At 44.9% G+C, this 18,364-nt stretch overlaps 1 protein-coding gene across 1 annotated transcript in view; it reads left to right on the forward strand.

The window, feature by feature from the left end:
- LOC141145581 (cytochrome P450 2C20-like) overlaps window positions 1-18,364 on the forward strand; it is a 165,186-nt gene that overhangs the window by 19,478 nt on the left and 127,344 nt on the right. The window contains exon 3 of the mRNA XM_073632407.1: window positions 9,066-9,228. Within this exon, the coding sequence (XP_073488508.1) occupies window positions 9,066-9,228 (163 nt within the window). The remainder of the gene's footprint in view (window positions 1-9,065; window positions 9,229-18,364) is intronic.

Here is an 18,364-nt window from a genome sequence, read left to right on the forward strand (position 1 = left end):
GATATCCCAAATCTTGATTGATCCGATCAGGATCGTTAGGGATGTTCACATCCAATTTGGAAGGATATTGTAGTTAGAGTGTGAGAGTCTGTGTGCCACCTGCACATGGGTCAAATGCTGAGCGCTTTCGCTTGTTGCCAAGCTTCTTCAGAGCTCTGAAGAAGCTTGGCAACAAGCGAAAGCGCTCAGCATTTGACCCATGTGCAGGTGGCACACAGACTCTCACACTCTAACTACAATATCCTTCCAAATTGGATGTGAACATCCCTAACGATCCTGATCGGATCAATCAAGATTTGGGATATCAGGTGAAACCTCTGCGGTGAACACGGACGCCGAGCGTCTCTCCGGATTGTTTATACCATTGGATATGGGACACTAACAATCTTGACCCTTGTGACTCACCTTACCTTCTGCCGGAGGATACCCGGAAGTAACCCGCTCATGCCCACAACAAGCTAATACCGCATGAACGTGTTTTCAAACCCACACGAACGCGGCCATCAGCAACTCCTTTGGGCTCTACTCCTTCTTCACTGAAGACGTCAGACGGTGAGCTAAAATGTACCCTCACATTCATGAGGCATTTTGTTTATGGCCATTTTCCGTCCATCCTTAAAAGCCCTCTATGTGAGGTTGCTTGAGTTGCAATTGTTCACCACACAATCAGGACACCGTTTCCTTCCTTGGCTCTGGTTGAATGACACATACATATGTCTAACCAGCCATTGGTTCACATCCGAGGGGACTTTTGTTGTGTATTAGCACTTGCACTTTACCTACAAGGACCTAGTCTACCCACTCATGTAGCCAATCCAGCTCTGGAATTCCAGTGAAATAGTATAGACCCGGGTCTCTAGTGACTTTAATTGATGAGTGTGAGTGCATGAATGCATGAGATATATGTGTAATGTCTGTGGTGGCCACCAGCACACAATAGGACTTTTATCTGCCCTATTTTTTAAATACACATGGTTGTTGGATTATGTTTCTACATATTGTGACACAATAAAGTTTTTGTAGGTTCAACTGTTTGTTCTTGAGCGGACCATCTTTTTTTTGGGGGGATCTCCTCTTGACCCCTTCCTTCCCTTTCTTACATATGCTTTATGGTCCATTGAACAACCGTTTGACAGCTAGTCAGCTACATACCACTGAGTTATATGATTAATGATACGGGTGACATGAGAGACATATTAATCTGATTAATTACCACAGTGGGAGGGAATTCCCCTCCCCCCGTTTGTCACCCTAGAACCTACTATTGGACGACTTTAAGGTGTCCTTCCCCCCCCTTTCTTTTCATCAGTATGCAAAGTAGCATATAGAAAATAATTCAATCCAGATGGCCGCACTCCCACAACGATTTCTTTATTGGTTAAAAACCATACAGCAAAAGATGAAATCCACAGCTGACATGTTTCACACCATGTGTATGTAGCGCTGGCATTTTTGCCTACTAATGCAATGTAATGTGAAAGTATGGACAATGCATATATTGATATTTGGCTCCCTCCAGTGGCGAAAAATGTGAATACACTTCTTTAATTTCACATTCAAGACTTTGCAGAGCCTAACAGGAAGTGACCTGATGTTTACTTTGTGGGAAGACTGACTTACCCACAATGCTCACTCACCTACCCAAGAACACATAGTGACTGAAGTGCATGCTGGGTAGGGTATAAAAGGAGGATCGGGGCCATTTTCTTTCTCTTCTGGACACGTGGCCTGCCTGCCAGGATCACGGAGGAGGTGTTCAAGAGAGCGCGGCCTACACCAACTGCAGAGCGGAACGACCAGTGTCTGTTTCACACGTGTGCTGCAGAGACAGTGTGACCGGGTCAGCAGGATCCAGAGACACCTGATGGAGCCATCAGAGGGTCCCAGTCATCTTACGGAACAGAGACAGCGTGACGGTTTTGGCTGCAAGCAGGACAGAGACAACAGGAGTGTAGGTTTCCTACTCTTCCAGGCCTGATTTGGTGAGAGGGCTGTCGCCCATAATTTTTAACGTACTTTTGTACACTTAGACCCATACATCAGTGTCACTGGAACCTGCAGTTCCACGGAAAAGGTCCCATCCTATTAGACTGAGTTTAAGCAGACCTCAAGCCTATGCTCCCCTGAGAACTGACACTGCAGGGTTTAGAGACAACTACATCGGAAGCAGGTTTAAGTGTGCTATACCACAAGAACAGTTACAATTACTCTACACCAGGGGTCGGGAACCTATGGCTCGTGAGCCAGATGTGGCTCTTTTAATGGCTGCATCTTGCTCTCGCCTCTCAATCCGCGGATCGCGTGGTGTGCCGATCCGCAGATTGAGCCCATAGGAAAGGCCGCGGCTTCGGCCTAGCTCCTGAGCGGCAGCCATCTTGGTACACTCGGCAGCGGCCTAGGTGAGCGGTGCGCTGACGTCATCATCACCTGCCTCAACTGCTCGTGGATCTGCCTGCTTGTGTGGTAAACAACATCGTAAGGGAGATGTGACTATTGCAACAGTGGGGGGGGGGGGGGATGTGGCTATTACTACAGTGGGGGGGGTGTGGATATTACTACAGTGGGGGGGGAGATGTGGATATTACTACAGTGGGGGGGGAGATGTGGATATTACTACAGTGGGGGGGGAGAGATGTGGATATTGCTACAGTGGGGGGGGAGATGTGGATATTGCTACAGTGGGGGGGGAGATGTGGATATTGCTACAGTGGGGGGGGGGGAGATGTGGATATTGCTACAGTGGGGGGGGGAGATGTGGATATTGCTACAGTGGGGGGGGGAGATGTGGATATTGCTACAGTGGGGGGGGGAGATGTGGATATTGCTACAGTGGGGGGGGGGAGATGTGGATATTGCTACAGTGGGGGGGGGGAGATGTGGATATTGCTACAGTGGGGGGGGGGAGATGTGGATATTGCTACAGTGGGGGGGGGGAGATGTGGATATTGCTACAGTGGGGGGGGGGAGATGTGGATATTGCTACAGTGGGGGGGGGAGATGTGGATATTGCTACAGTGGGGGGGGGAGATGTGGATATTGCTACAGTGGGGGGGGGGGGGAGATGTGGATATTGCTACAGTGGGGGGGGGGAGATGTGGATATTACTACAGTGGGGGGGGGGGGGGGAGATGTGGATATTACTACAGTGGGGGGGGGGGGGGAGATGTGGATATTACTACAGTGGGGGGGGGGGGGGAGATGTGGATATTACTACAGTGGGGGGGGGGGGGGGAGATGTGGATATTACTACAGTGGGGGGGGGGGGGGGAGATGTGGATATTACTACAGTGGGGGGGGGGGGGGAGATGTGGATATTACTACAGTGGGGAGGGGGGAATTGTGGATATTACTACAGTGGGGAGGGGGGAATTGTGGATATTGCTACAGTGGGGGGGGGGGAGATGTGGATATTGCTACAGTGGGGAGGGGGGAATTGTGGATATTGCTACAGTGGGGAGGGGGGAATTGTGGATATTACTACAGTGGCGGGGGGGGGGGGGGGGGAGATGTGGATATTACTACAGTGTGGGGGGGGGGGGAGATGTGGATATTACTACAGTGGGGGGGGATGTCCTCACCACGTATCAACCAGACTACAAAGCCATCAGCAAAACCATGCAGCACCAGAAGTCGCATTAATGGTAAGAAGTACTTTTATTCATCAATGGTTGGCAACAGCATAACAACGTTATTAAAAAGAATTCTGAGACTTATTGTACTTTAAAAGTGTTGGTCTTACATAAAATGCACACATTACTTGTATTTAGTTTTAAACATATTGTATGGCTCTCATGGAATTACATTTTAAAATATGTGGCGTTCATGGCTCTCTCAGCCAAAAAGGTTCCTTACCCCTGCTCTACACTATTCTTTGTCTGTTAGACCTCCTGGATTACAATACAATAGCTAGCAGAAGACAGAAGACTACATCTTTTATCGCAAGGCCTTGCATGTAATCATAAGGGAGGACTGTATTGTAAGGCAGGAGGAGCTCCATAGCAACTGTGTTGTCCTGGGTGAATAACTTTACATTACTGTGTTTATTACAGCGTGCTGGTAGTGGGAAGGTACTCGGAGTCAAAACATTGTCATTCTAAACATTGGTCCCACTTGGAGACGCGCCTGAAAGGGTCATCCTAGAGTTCCTTCTATGTCAAAAATCTTGTGAATACCCACTGTGTTGTCGCATTACGTTTGTGTGACGGTACAGCATTGTAATTATTGTTTTATGCCAGTTCCAGTAAAGAACACCTTCTGGTTAATTACATTTGGTGTGAAGCGTTGTTCCTTTTCCCTACAGGTGGAACAACGGATACCCAAGGTAATAGTAAGGGTACACTATCGTTATATTGTGCATTGTGTGATTATCCTTTGTTGCTAGCTTCACACCAACACTGCACCACAGCTGTGTCAAGGGGATTGAGCCAAGTATCGGGGGTGTAAGAGCAGGGTACAGGCCCAATTTAAACCAGCAGCTCCTTCGGGGGTAAGTGCTACATGTATATTTAGTAAAAAAGAGAAAACTGCGCTGGAAATAAAAACCTAAGAAAGCTGCAACACAAATATGGTTGCGCTCTATACCCAAAACCACATAAATGTGATATTCAGTGATCAAAGTTGTAATAAACACTAAAAATTGTCCCCAAAAAAATGAATAAAAAAAATCAAAATGAATGTTTAATTGTTGATGTAGAAAGACAATTAGTCTGATATCCAGTCAAAATATAAGTGGCAAGTTAGTGAATATTTCGTGATAAATTCCAAAGGTGACTTTTCTTATCAAACCCACCACCAGAAGAAGTGTGCGCTTACCAGCTGCACAGACAAGATTTGCCTGTGGCTAACGCCCATCTAAGGCCTTTTCCCCCAGTGAGGTTTCCAAATGTCGGTCCGATCACCACATCACTTGGGGATCTCCTGGTCCAGACTCCAACAGGTTAAATCCTCCGTTGGAAGCCTGCATACAGCTCAACCGATGGTGGTGCAAGCATGATTCCAAAAGAAAAAATAATGGAAGGCCATAGGTAAAACCCGCTTGGTTTATTTGTAAATAGTAAAAGAACAAAATGCCAACAAGGCATGAACAGAAAAAGATAAAAAGTTGCGGTCTCATAGCTCTTTCCTGGAGTTACTTCTGGGTTCGCACTCTCCGGTGCTGTGATTGGCTGCGATGATATCACTCCAGCGCATTTGCGCGGGAGTCGCCGGTCACGGCACGGGCCCTGAAAAAAACGGCAGCTGTTTCTTTAGAGTGCATGCGCCGATTACGTAAATGGTGCAGTATACAGTAGATAGTAAAACCTATAATAAAGCTCACCTATAGGTACAAAAACACCAGGGGAGTTTACTTCCTCTTCCTACTAACCACAACATACAAAGCCATTCACAACTCTGCCCCGAGCTACATCACCAATCTTGTCTCCAAATATCGCCCAAATTGTCCTCTCCGCTCTTCTCAAGACCTCCTACTCTCAAGCTCTCCCTCCTCCTCTTCCTCAGGATTTCTCCAGAGTCTCTCCTATCCTCTGGAACTCGCTATCCCCTACTCTTGCTACCTTCAGGTGATCCCTGAAAACTCATCTCTTCAGGGAAGCCTATCACGTCTCCAACTAATCTCCTACCACTTCCATCAGCTCATTCCCCATAGTTATGACCTTTTGTACCACCTGCCCCACCCTATTAGATTGTAAGCTCTTCTGAGCAGGGCCCTCTTAATCCTCTTGTATATTATTATAACTGTATTGTCTCCCTTTTTTATATTATAAAGCGCTGCGTAAACTGTTATGCTATATAAATCCTGTATTAATAATATAAGGGAGGTCTGTTATTACAAAAAAAACACTTTGCCATCACTGACCTCTCTGTTTAACCACTTGGCTGCAGCCTACCGGGCACTTATACCTCCTTCCTGCCCAGTCCAATTTTGAGCTTTCAACGCTCTCACACTTTGACAATTATTCAGTCATGCAACACTGTACCTAAACAAAAGTTTTTTTTTTTTTAAATAGAGCTTGCTATTGGTAGTATTTAATCATCACTGTTGTGTGTGGGGTTTTTTTTTTTTTTCTAAAGGAACTAAAAAAGATTGAAAATGTTGAAAAAGTTTTTTCATAGTGTGGTGTGTTTTTTTTTTTTTTTTTTTTTTTTTTTTAATAAAATTTTGCAAACAAGGAATTTTTCTCCTTCATTGATGTCTGCTGATGAGGCGGTACCGATGGGCACTGATAGGTGGCACTAATGGGGGTGTCACTGATGGGCACTGGAAGGTGGCACTAGTGGGAACTGCTTAGCAGCACTGGTGGCACTGTTAGGACCGATGTCCCTTTAACAGAAGCTGGTTATCGGCTTTCTTCTTTTCTCCTCATGCTATCAGCTCGAGGAGAAAAAAGCCAATAACTGGCGTTTTCTTCCATGATCAGCTGTCATTAGCTGACAGCTGATCATGTGGTAAAGGGCCACTGTGATTGGCCCTTTACCCCGATCTGCGATCAGCCGCATCCAAAGGACTCAATGATCACAGAGCGCACCGCTCACGAACAGCGCAGTCACGGGAGGACGTCTATGGACACCCTCCTGGCACTGGAAGCTCGCGCGGTAGCAATCTTTCGGCAATAGCGTGGGTGGAAGGTGGTTAAAAGTGTCTTTTTACCCCCCATTGTCATTCTGATCCTCTGGCTTCAATGCTTTCTCTGAGCCAACACCAAATCATGCATGCAACCCAGGAGTTGGACTTTGCCCCAGCATGCCTGACAGGGACTCGGAAAGTTTTGAAGCCCGAGAGAGCCAGGAAACATGCAGGTTCCCCTCAGGTACATAAACATTAAAATGGTTTTAAACCCTTACAAATATGCAGTGAAGTGACTGGCCTCAGGTGATACAAAGGGATGAAACAAATCATCCTACTAAAGTTGTACCTGTTTATCTGCAGCCATTTCTTCCCTACGTCCAGAATTTATACAGCTTGTCTGAGCGTTCAGAAAGCAGGGGCGGGGAACTGAAGTTACACTCTGCAGAGCTCAGAGAGAAGAGCTCTGGGAGCTAATTGGAGGGAAGAGACGCACCTTCCTTCACAAACCACACAGGAACAGAGCTGGGGCTGTCAATCGCAGGCTGTGTACTGTGCTCCCTCCTTTTGCTGCATGCTTCTCAGGAACTCGGCAAGTCTAAAAGCCAGAAACAGCCAGGGAACAGGGAGATTCAGCTACATCTACAGTATCTCACAAAAGTCAGTACACCCCTCACATTTTATGTAAATATTTTCTTCTATCTTTTCATGTGACAACACTGAAGAAATGACACTTTGCTACAATGTAAAGTAGTGAGTGTACAGCTTGTATAACAGTGTAAATTTGCTGTCCCCTCAAAATAGCTCAAAACACAGCCATTAATGTCTAAACCGCTGGCAACAAAAATGAGTACACCCCTAAGTGAAAATGTCCAAATTGTGCCCAATTAGCCATTTTCCTCCCTCTGTGTCACGTGACTCGTTAGTGTTACAAGGTCTCAGGTGTGAATGGGGAGCAGGTGTGTTAAATTTGGTGTTATCGCTCTCACTCTCTCATACTGGTCACTGGAAGTTCAACATGGCACCTCATGGGATAGAACTCTCTGAGGATCTGAAAAAAAAAAATAATGTTGCTCTACATAAAGATGGCGAACCTTGGCACTCCAGATGTTTTGGAACTACATTTCCCATGATGCTCAACTACACGGCAGAGTGGAAGAGCATCATGGGAAATGTAGTTCCAAAACATGGCCTAGGCTATAAAAAGATTGCCAAAACCCTGAAACTGAGCTGCATCACAGTGGCCAAGACCATACAGCAGTTTTAACAGGACAGGTTCCACTCAGAACAGGCCTCACCACGGTTGAGTGCACATGCTCAGCGGTTCCAGAGGTTGTCTTTGAGAAATAGACATATGAGTGCTGCCAGCATTGCTGCAGAAGTTGAAGGGGTGGGGGGGTCAGCCTGTCAGTGTTCAGACCATACGCTGCACACTGCATCAAATTGGTCTGCATGGCTGGAATCCTAGAAGGAAGCCTCTTCTAAAGATTATGCACAAGAGAGCCCGTAAAAAAATTGCTGAAGACAAGCAGACTAAGGACATGGATTACTGGAACCATGTCCTGTGGTCTCTTGAGACCAAGATAAACTTATTTGGTTCAGATGGTGTCAGGTGTGTGTGGGGGCAACCAGGTGAGGAGGAAAAAGACAAGTGTGTATCTACAGTCAAGCATGGTGGTGGGAGTGTCATGGTCTGGGGCTGCATGAGTGCTGCCGGCACTGGGGAGCTACAGATCATTGAGGGAACCATGAATGCCAACATGTACTGTGACATACTGAAGCAGAGCATGATCCCCTCCCTTCGGAGACTGGGCCACAGGGCAATATTCCAACGTGATAATGACCCCAAACACACCCCCAAGATGACCACTGCCTTGCTAATGAAGCTGGGGGTAAAGGTGATGGACTGGCCAAGCATGTCTCCAGACCTAAACCATATTGCGCATCTGTGGGGCATCCTCAAATGGAGGAGCGCAAGGTCTCCAACATCCACCAGCTCCGTGATGTTGTGAAGGAGGAGTGGAAGAGGACTCCAGTGGCAACTTGTGAAGCTCTGGTGAACTCCATTCCTAAGAGGGTTAAGGCAGTGCTGGAAAATAATGGTGGCCACACAAAAAATATTGACCCCATTTTGGACATTTTCACTTAGGGGTGTACTCACTTTTGTTGCCAGCGGTTTAGACATTAATGGATGTGTGAGTTATTTTGGGGGGACAGCAAATTTACACTGTTATACAAGCTGTACACTCACTACTTTACATTGTAGCAAAGTGTCATTTCTTCAGTGTTGTCACATGAAAAGATAGAATTAAATATTTACAAAAATATGAGGGGTGTACTTACTTTTGTGAGATACTTTATATTAAATAATGGGTTCAGCTGCTGCATGTTATTTGGCAACAAGGCCTGAGCTGGGGATGCACTGTAAATCTCTGATCTCGCAGAGAATTCCTGACAATTTTGACCTTTTGTCTTTCTATATTTCTTTTACCTATGACAGCTCAGCCAAAAGTACGGCTCGATCTTCACCATCTGGAAACTGACGGAGCCGATGGTGGTCCTCTGCGGTTATGAGACGGTGAAGGATGCATTGCTGAACCATGCAGAGGAATTCAGCGGCCGGCCATTTATACCAACTCAAATCATGACCACCAAAGGATACAGTAAGTTTTTCAGGACACTTCTCAGAACTCAGCCCACTCTGCTGTACATTAGTTATGAGTCAAACATTGGGTTCAGTTTATAGGAGGTTTGCCAAATGAACCAAAGTACGAGCGTTATTCTGAACCCCATCAACGTCAACTGGAGACAAATGGGCATAGGGAGCTGGGCACTGCCAGGGGAGCGTGTACCAAAGTCTTTAAAAAATACAGGAGCTCTTTTAATAGGGTTTAAAGTGAAACATTAACCACTTCAATACCGGGCACTTTCACCCCCTTCCTGCCCAGGCCAATTTTCAGCTTTCAGCGTTGTCGTGCTTTGAATGACAATTGCGCGGTCATGCAACAATGTACCCAAATTACATTTTTATCTTTTTTTTTTTTTTTTTTTTTTTACACAAATAGAGATTTCTTTTGGTGGTATTTTATCACCACTGGGTTTTTAATCTTATTGATAAATAAACAAAAAAAGACAGAACATTTTGGGAAAAAAACTACGCTTTTTTTCATTCTTGTTATAAAATTTTGCAAATAAATAAACTTTCTTCATACATTTAGGCCAAGATGAAATTCTGCTTCATTTCTTTGGTGAAAATAACCCAATCAGTGTATATTATTTAGTCTGTAGGAAAGTTTTATAGAGCCCACAAACTATGGTATATATCTGAAAATTGATAAACTCCTACTTTTTTTTTTTTTTTTTTTTTTTTTTTATTCATTCAGCTGTCAGCGGGGAATCCCGCTGACAACTGATAACTCATCAGCTGTTAAGGAGCAGGCATCCACTGTGTCCTTAACAACCTAGTTGTTTACTGGTTGTTAAGGATGTCTGTCATGGACATACTACTTCCAGACCTGCAACAGGGCTCAGGCGCATCCCCACCAACAGGTCCCCAGTAGCGAACAGGCATGCGCGTGCGCCGATCGTGGAGATGGCGTGCGCCCACACAGTGACGTGGCTTTGGTGCCCAGTGGCCTTTAAGAGGGGCTTCTACTGTTCAGCTCTTGCTGTCTGATCTGCAGCTTCACCTGTGACTTGTTCCTGCAATCTGCATCTGATCACCTTCCGACCTGGCTCTGACTACGCTGCTGTCTCCAATCCTGAACCTTGGCTTTCCTTGTCACTGATCCTGTTTACCTGCCTGCCTGATCTCCTGCTACCAGAACCAGCCTGAACTTGACCATTCCTTGCCTGCCAATTCTGTTGAACTGATCCTCTGTGTATGACCCGGCTTGTCTGACCTTGCTTCTGCCTGCTGTGCGCACCCATGTGCGCTTGCTGCTTCTTGGCGCACCTGCACCCTGCTGACCTGCACCCTGCTGACCTGCACCCTGCTGACCTGCATCCAGCTTACCTGCACCCTGCTGACCTGCATCCAGCTTACCTGCACCCGGCACTTCAGCCAGTTCCAGTGCCTCCCAGTGGACATCTCCAGTTCCAGAGAATCCACCAGGCACTCGTACTCCACTGTGCTCCTACGGTCACTGTCCTCAATGCCAGTGACCTGGGAACCAGGGCTGTATGAGAGGTCTCCCTCTGCATGTCAGGCTCACATACAAGGTACGTGTCAATGTCGGCGGCTGTCGCTTCCTTAAATATCCCATGCTGGGACCACTTCTTCTTTACCTCATGTAGTTTTTCTTTTTGTGAATTGACTTTCACTCCTGTTTTATGCAGTATTTACCGGGTGTTTTTGCTTTATGCTGTAAATACAGCATAAAATAGTAATGAATTGCTGTATTTGCAGGATCGCTTGCGGTATTTGGGAAAACGCCTAAATACCACATGCGAGTCATGGGGGGGGGGGGGGTTGGCGTTTCCGGACTGCCTGAAATATTTTCTGGCAGCTCAGCTGGTCACGGTAGTTTGGTGGCTAGTGCCGGACGCGTCCAACCCCACAGCAGTTCTGGAGGCTGCGGTGGTCTGTTCTGTGGAGGCCCTAACACATTTACCCCTTCGAGGTCCCAAGGCTCCATATGACTTGACCACCTCCATGCACACGACTCTGAAGGCCTGGAAGGCAGGACTGGGACTTAAGAAGTTCCCACGGAATGCAGTCTCCCCACACCCCCCCTATGGAACAACCTGACCTTACCCCATCTTTACTCGCTACCAGACCCCAAAATATGGGCCAAATGTGGTAATAAACTGATATCTGACCACACCACCGGCACGGCAATACACCCCTTCAATCATCTAATATGCCACAAGTTCCCCCCTCGCATTTATTTCGCTATATGCAACTGTCTCATGCGTTTAAAGCCCAAATATTACCCAATGACACGCAAATAGTGCAATCCGATCTGGAGAGGGTCACAAGATATGAATGCACCAGGAAACCGACTTCGGTCCTGTATGCACATCTCCTTAGTTTCCTCTCCAGATCTGTCAAAGCTCCGTCAGCGATGGACACAAGACATCCCGGGACTGGACTCCGAGGATTGAGAGGACATGTGGGACTTCCCCTTCAAAATCCTGGTCTCGCTTTGTGACTGCCTCATACAATACAAAATACTACACCGGGCATATATTACCCTGTATAGATTGCATAAAATGAGAACCTCCCTGTCCTCGGAGTGTTGGAGATGTACTGGGGATCCGGGCGACTTTATACACATCTTCTGGTCCTGCCCAGCAATTCAAAACTACTGGTCACAAGTACTATCTGTAATACAAGAAGTGGTGGGAATAGCTAAAGCCCCAACTCCGCAGATATGTCTTCTAGGCTTAGTAGAAGAATTAGCCCCCAGGATAGCGGAGAGAACTCTGATAGGACTCCTGATTTTCTATTCCAGAAAAATTATCACTCTCTGCTGGAAAAAAACGTGCCACGCCGTCAATATTGCTATGGAAAACACATGTCGATAAAGTACTACCACTCTATAAGGAAACCTACCAAAATAGAGGATGCCCCAAAAAATACGGTAGAGTGTGGGCCAAATGGCTGACTGAGGCCTCCACGGCAACTGCAGACTGATTGAGCATGTACATAATACCACACTACGGGTGGATGTGATTTTGATACTTTGGGTGACTTTTTTTGTATTGTAATCTTTGATATGGGTTTATTTGATATCTATTATTGTCCCTTGGGTCTCGACTGAATGATCTGATCCTTAGATATTTCAATTGAGCAGGAGCCAATACAGCACTAGGTTGTTCTTTTCTTGTGGACGTGCTACAGCTGTATGTCACTAATAATGGAAGCAGCCTATTTGCCGGCTGGCACTGGCCCCGGCGTGGGTCTAGGCCCAAATCTGTAGCAGGTTTGTTTTTCTGTTTGTCTTATACTCAATAAAAAGATTTTCAAAAAATACCACATACGATCTGGTTCTGTGAATGGAGCCCACTAACTAGTGGCAGTATGTAAAATAAATAAATGATTTGTTTTTCTTTTTTTAATCCCTTTTTTTTTTTTTTTTTTTTTTTTTTTTTACTAACACACTGTGGGCAGAGCAATGCAGTGTTACCCTATGTAACACTGTACTACTCTGGGGAAGTGATCAGGAATTTATTTATTTTTTTTACAAATCATGATTGCTTATACCAGTGAATTTCATTGGTATTATCAACCTTTTCACTGAATGCAACTGATTTAATTGAGTTTGCATTATTGTGATTAGCTGCAATTGGTCACAGCTAATTACATGGTACAGCAGATGGGCTGTGATTGGCCCTGTCTGTACCATGTGATAACTGTGATCAATCACAGCTAGCAATACAATTGTACACAATGGATGACATGAAAGGAAGCCATCCCCTATTTACTATTGTCATGTGATCTGCTGTGATTGTTTACAGCGATCGCATGGTACCAGCCGCAAATCGGTACACTGATCAGTCATCACACAGTGGGTGACAGATTGCGTGGCCCCATGGCCGCGTGTGAGGCATGTTCCTGGGAGGACATCATATGACATCCACCCGAAACGACGAATGTCCCGCCCAGCTGTCAATTGACAATAGGTTAGGTGGGAAGTATTTAAAAATGCATGATTCCTTTAGTGTCAATGGGATGCCATAAATCTGCCTGTAAAGTGATGGATCTGTATGATCTACTACAACTAAAGTGACATTTACATATTAAAAAATTACATTTGGGGCTAAATGATATTTCCCTATTGGACTAATATATTTTTTTTTTTTTTTTTGTAAAAAAAAAAAAAAAAAAAACAGCATATGGACCCCCAAATCAAACAAGGGCATGAAAAGCTGGGTATCTTATCCTAAATGGGAGTCTATTAGCAATGTTAAGGAGGAACCCACACAAAAAAAATAAGAAAAAAAAAATGTGTGTAGTCCACCCAAAATCCATACCAGACCCTTATCCCATCATGTAGTCAGGCTGGTCAGGAAAGGTGGAGCATTAAGTGTATGACCTCTGTCCTGAACCAAACCAGGCCACCTGCTATCAACATTGGGAAGGGTAGCTTACTTGGGTGACGCAGAGCGGATCATTTTTTTTCTACATCCCACCCACAAGCCCCCCACATCATTCCTACCTTCTTGAGTCATCTTACCTTAATTATTCTATAACTGGTAATTAGTCTGTTAACCCCTATGCTTCCATCTGATCCCAAGATAAATGGTGTCAAACCTGGTAACGTCAGCCATGGTTCCCACATTTCACTAAACATATTTGCTAAACCCCAATTCTTATATGCCCGCCATTCCTTTAGCAATGCGTCATTCCCCTGTAGGGTAGGGAAGAGCCGAACACCCCCCTGTTCAGTTCGCACCAGAACATGCGAACAGGAAAAAAGTTTGTTCGAACACCGTTAATCAAAAGTGCTAATTTTAAAGGCTTATATGCAAGTTATTGTCATAGAAAGTGTTTGGGGACCGGGTCCTGCCCCAGGGGACATGGATCAATGCAAAAAAAGTTTTAAAAACGTCCGTTTTTTCAGGAGCAGTGATTTTAATAATGCTTAAAGTCAAACAATAAAAGTGTAAAATCCCTTTAAATTTCGTAGCTGGGGGGTGTCTATAGTATGCCTGTAAAGTGGCGCATGTTTTCCGTGTTTAGAACAGTCTGACAGCAAAATGACATTTCAAAGAAAAAGTCATTTAAAACTACTCGCGGCTATTAATGAATTGCCGGTCCGACAATACACATAAAAGTTCATTGATGATAACGGCATGGGAATTCCCCACAGGGGAACCCCGAACCAAAATAAAAAAAAAAAAAGACGTGGGGGTCCCCCTAAATTCCATACCAGGCCCTTTAGGTCTGGTATGGATATTAAGGGGAACCCCGGCCAAAATTTAAAAAACTTGACGGGGCTTGACGGGACTTCGCTGTGACGTCACGGGGAATGCCACAGGGAAGTCCCGTCATGTCCCGTGCGTCAGAGGGGGTTACTGGGTGGCCCCGCCCCCCATTTATTTAAGAACCATCAGAAGAGGGGACGCGTCACACAGCGGGAGCCTCCCACCATGCCAGCATGGATGCGGAGTGGCCCGGAGAAGAAGATGAAGAAGATAAAGAAGATGAAGAGAAGAGCGGGAGCCTCCCCCCATGCCATGGGTGCGGAGCGGCCCGAGGAGAAGAAGATAGAAGATGCCGCGGAGGAGATGCTGGACGAGAACACTGGAGGAAGAACCAGAAGAGCCAGAAGAAGAAGATGAAGGAAGATAGAAGAAGCCTTTAAATAAAGGAATTGTCAAAAACTGTCTTCTGTCATTTTTAACATTTTTGACAGTTTTTTAGTGAAATGGTAGGCCCCTACCATTTCATACGGGGGGGCCGGGATCTGGGGGTCCCCTTGTTAAAGGGGGGCTTCCAGATTCCGATAAGCCCCCCGCCCGCAGACCCCCACAACCACCGGCCAGGGTTGTGGGGATGAGGCCCTTGTCCTCCTCATCAACATGGGGACAAGGTGTTTTGGGGGCTACCCCAAAGCACCCTCCCAATGTTGAGGGCATGTGGCCTGGTACGGTTCAGGAGGGGGGGCTGCTCTCTCGTCCCCCCTCTTTTCCTGCAGCCTGCCAGGTTGCGTGCTCGGATAAGGGTCTGGTATGGATTTTTGGGGGGACCCCATGCCGTTTTTTTTTTTTTGGTGCGGGGTTCCCCTTAAAACCCATACCAAACCTTCAGGTCTGGTATGGAATTTAGGGGGACCCCCACGTCGTGTGTTTTTTTTTTTTTTTTTTTTTTTAAATTTCGGTTCGGGGTTCCCCTGTGGGGAATTCCCATGCCGTTTTTATCAATGAACTTTTATGTGTATTGTCGGACCAGCAATGCAATAGCCGCGAGTAGTTTTAAATTACTTTTTTTCCTTTGAAATGTCATTTTGCTGTCAGACAGTTCTAAACATGGGAAACGTGTGCCCCTTTACAGGCATACTATAGACACCCCCCCCCAGCTACGAAATTTAAAGGAATATTACACTTTTATTGTTTGACTTTAAGAATTATTAAAATCACTGCTCCGGAAAAAATGGCCGTTTTTAAAACTTTTTTTGCATTGATCCATGTCCCCTGGAGCAGGACCCAGGTCCCCAAACACTTTTTATGACAATACCATGCATATAAGCCTTTAAAATTAGCACTTTTGATTTCTCCCATAGACTTTTAAAGGGTGTTCTGCGGCTTTCGAATTTGCCGTGAACACCCCAAATTGTTCGGCGAACAGCCGATGTTCGAGTCAAACATGAGTTCGACTTGAACGCGAAGCTCATCCCTACTGTTGGGTTAAGCCAAACACCTGCCGGTTCAGTTCGCACCAGAACATGTGAACAGGCAAAAAACCCTGGGGGTTGTGCTTAGTATGCCTGTAAAGTAGCGCATTTTCCCGTGTTTAGAACAGTACCACAGCAAAATGACATTTCTAAAGGAAAAGTCATTTAAAACTGATGCTACTTTACAGGCATACTATAGACACCCCCCAGGCATGATATTTAAAGGACTATTTCATTTTTATTGTTTCATTTTAAGCATTATTAAAATCACTTCTCCCAAAAAAACAATAGTTTTAAAAACTTTTTTTGCATTGATCCATGCCCCCTGGGGCAAGACCCAGGTCCCCAAACACTTTTTATGGCAATAACTTGCATATAAGCCTTTAAAATTAGCACTTTTTATTTTTCATGTTCATGTCCCATAGACTTTAACGGTGTTCGCATGTGCAAATTTTTTGCATGTTCTGGTGCGAACCGAACCAGGGGGTGTTTGGCTCATCCTTAGCAGAGAACACCAAATGATACTGAGTAGAAAACTTTGAGTTTTGTAATAGAGGCATAGTAGTTTTTGTAAGATGAGTTTACTGCAGACAGACTATTGATGAATTATGTTGTGTCATAATGGAGAAAATAGCTCTTTTTTTTAACCGGATCCTTCAATCCTCTCACATTCCAGGATATTAATACTAACTCGTTAGCCATTATCGCGTAGTATTTCCATTTTGCTTTTTCTATATAAGGAGAAAAAAAAACATAACAAGGATCTTCAAGAATAAATGATAGCTCATCTTGACCACATAGTAAACCCAACATGACATTGGTATATGAAAGCCCCACAACGGGGGGAAGAGGGAGAGAGGGAGAAAAAAAGAGAGAAAACGCCACAACAACCAACACCTCCCAAAAACGCACACACCCTCATCCTAAAACATTTTTCCCCAAAGGGAAAAAAAGGGAGTTAAAAAAAACCAAATAATTCCGGGCCTGAATGTGAACACCCATCCAGCTATATCACACTCCCCCTGTCTTTAGTATTTAGGACAGAAAAAAAATGAATAAATAGCCTCTTATCAACTGGATATGTCTCTGCAATTAGAAGACAGGTGTTGCTCATTTTTGTCCAGCCATATTGAGGCTTTTTTAGAGTTGTCAAGAAAGATTGTCTCATCCTTGACAATGATCCTCAGTTTAGACTGGCATAACATTCCATAAATTATTTGAAGCTTGCGAAGAAGCTTTTTTTTTTTTACAATTATTTTATTTATTCAAGGAACGCAGTCGAACACAGACATCTGAGCAATCACAGTGTGTTATCTTACATCACATTGCACAAATATGTTATACACTATAGCTTTTCATGAACTGTTAAGGACAATATGACATTTTGTTATCTGAAACGTCCCTGTCAAATTCTGTGACAGTTGCTATAGGCGGCGTCTTTCCTCTGGGTGTACATTAGATAGCAGTATTAATGGTGCATACGTGTTACCCTTCGTCCAGTCTCCGACCGGCTCCAGTTCTTTTTTTTTTTTTTTCTTTAAAAAATTATATACTAGAAAAGTTTAGGTCCCAAAAATTCGAGACTACCTAACCGGGAAAAGAAGAAAGGAAAAAAAAAAAAAAAAAAAAAAAATATATATATAATAGAGAGAAGTATAGTAAGCAAACATGTAGGAAAGAAGAGGAGGAAAAAAAAAAAAAAAAAAAAAAAAAAGGAGGGACATAGGGAGGAGGGGTATGAGGGGGGGGGAGAGAGGGGTAGGTAGGGAAGAGGAGTGGGGAAGTAATCTGGAGGATATCTTTGTGTAAGCCCGCCTGCCGCGGGGGTAATCCGATAAAACACCCAAATCTTCTGAAACTGGTGAGATCAATATTTAGTTAGTCAGTTAATTAGTTAGTATGGTGTCATTTAGTCATTCGGATCGCTGTCCAGGAGGTCTCTTCCCTCATCCGAGAAGATAAAGACGTGCCATGGTGCCCAAGTCTTGGAGTATCGCTCCTGTTGGTTTCGTGCAGTTAGAACAAGATCTTCCAATCTGCCTATTTCCTTAACCTTTCGGAGCCACATCCCTACTGTTGGGGGGTGCGATGATTTCCATTTAAGGGGGATGCATGCTTTAGCAGCATCAAGAAGGTGCCGGATAATAGATCTTTTGTAGATTTTCCCTGGTATATTAGTGGCGTGTAGGAGAAAGAATGCTGGGTCATTGGGTATTTCGCGTTCTGTGAGTTTTTGGAGGATGTGTTGGACACCCGTCCAAAAGTGTTGTAATTTAGGGCAGGACCAGAAAATATGCAGGATGGTGCCCTTGTCCTCCTTGCATCTCCAGCACAGATCAGAGGCGTCTGGGAAGATTTTTTTCAGCTTCACCGGGGTTCTGTACCACCTGGTTAGGATCTTGTAGTTGGTTTCCTGTGTTTTTGCGCAAATAGAGGATTTGTATGTAAACCTTATGAT

Source organism: Aquarana catesbeiana, linkage group LG05 (assembly GCF_042186555.1).
Source record: "Aquarana catesbeiana isolate 2022-GZ linkage group LG05, ASM4218655v1, whole genome shotgun sequence".
NCBI lineage: Eukaryota > Metazoa > Chordata > Amphibia > Anura > Ranidae > Aquarana > Aquarana catesbeiana.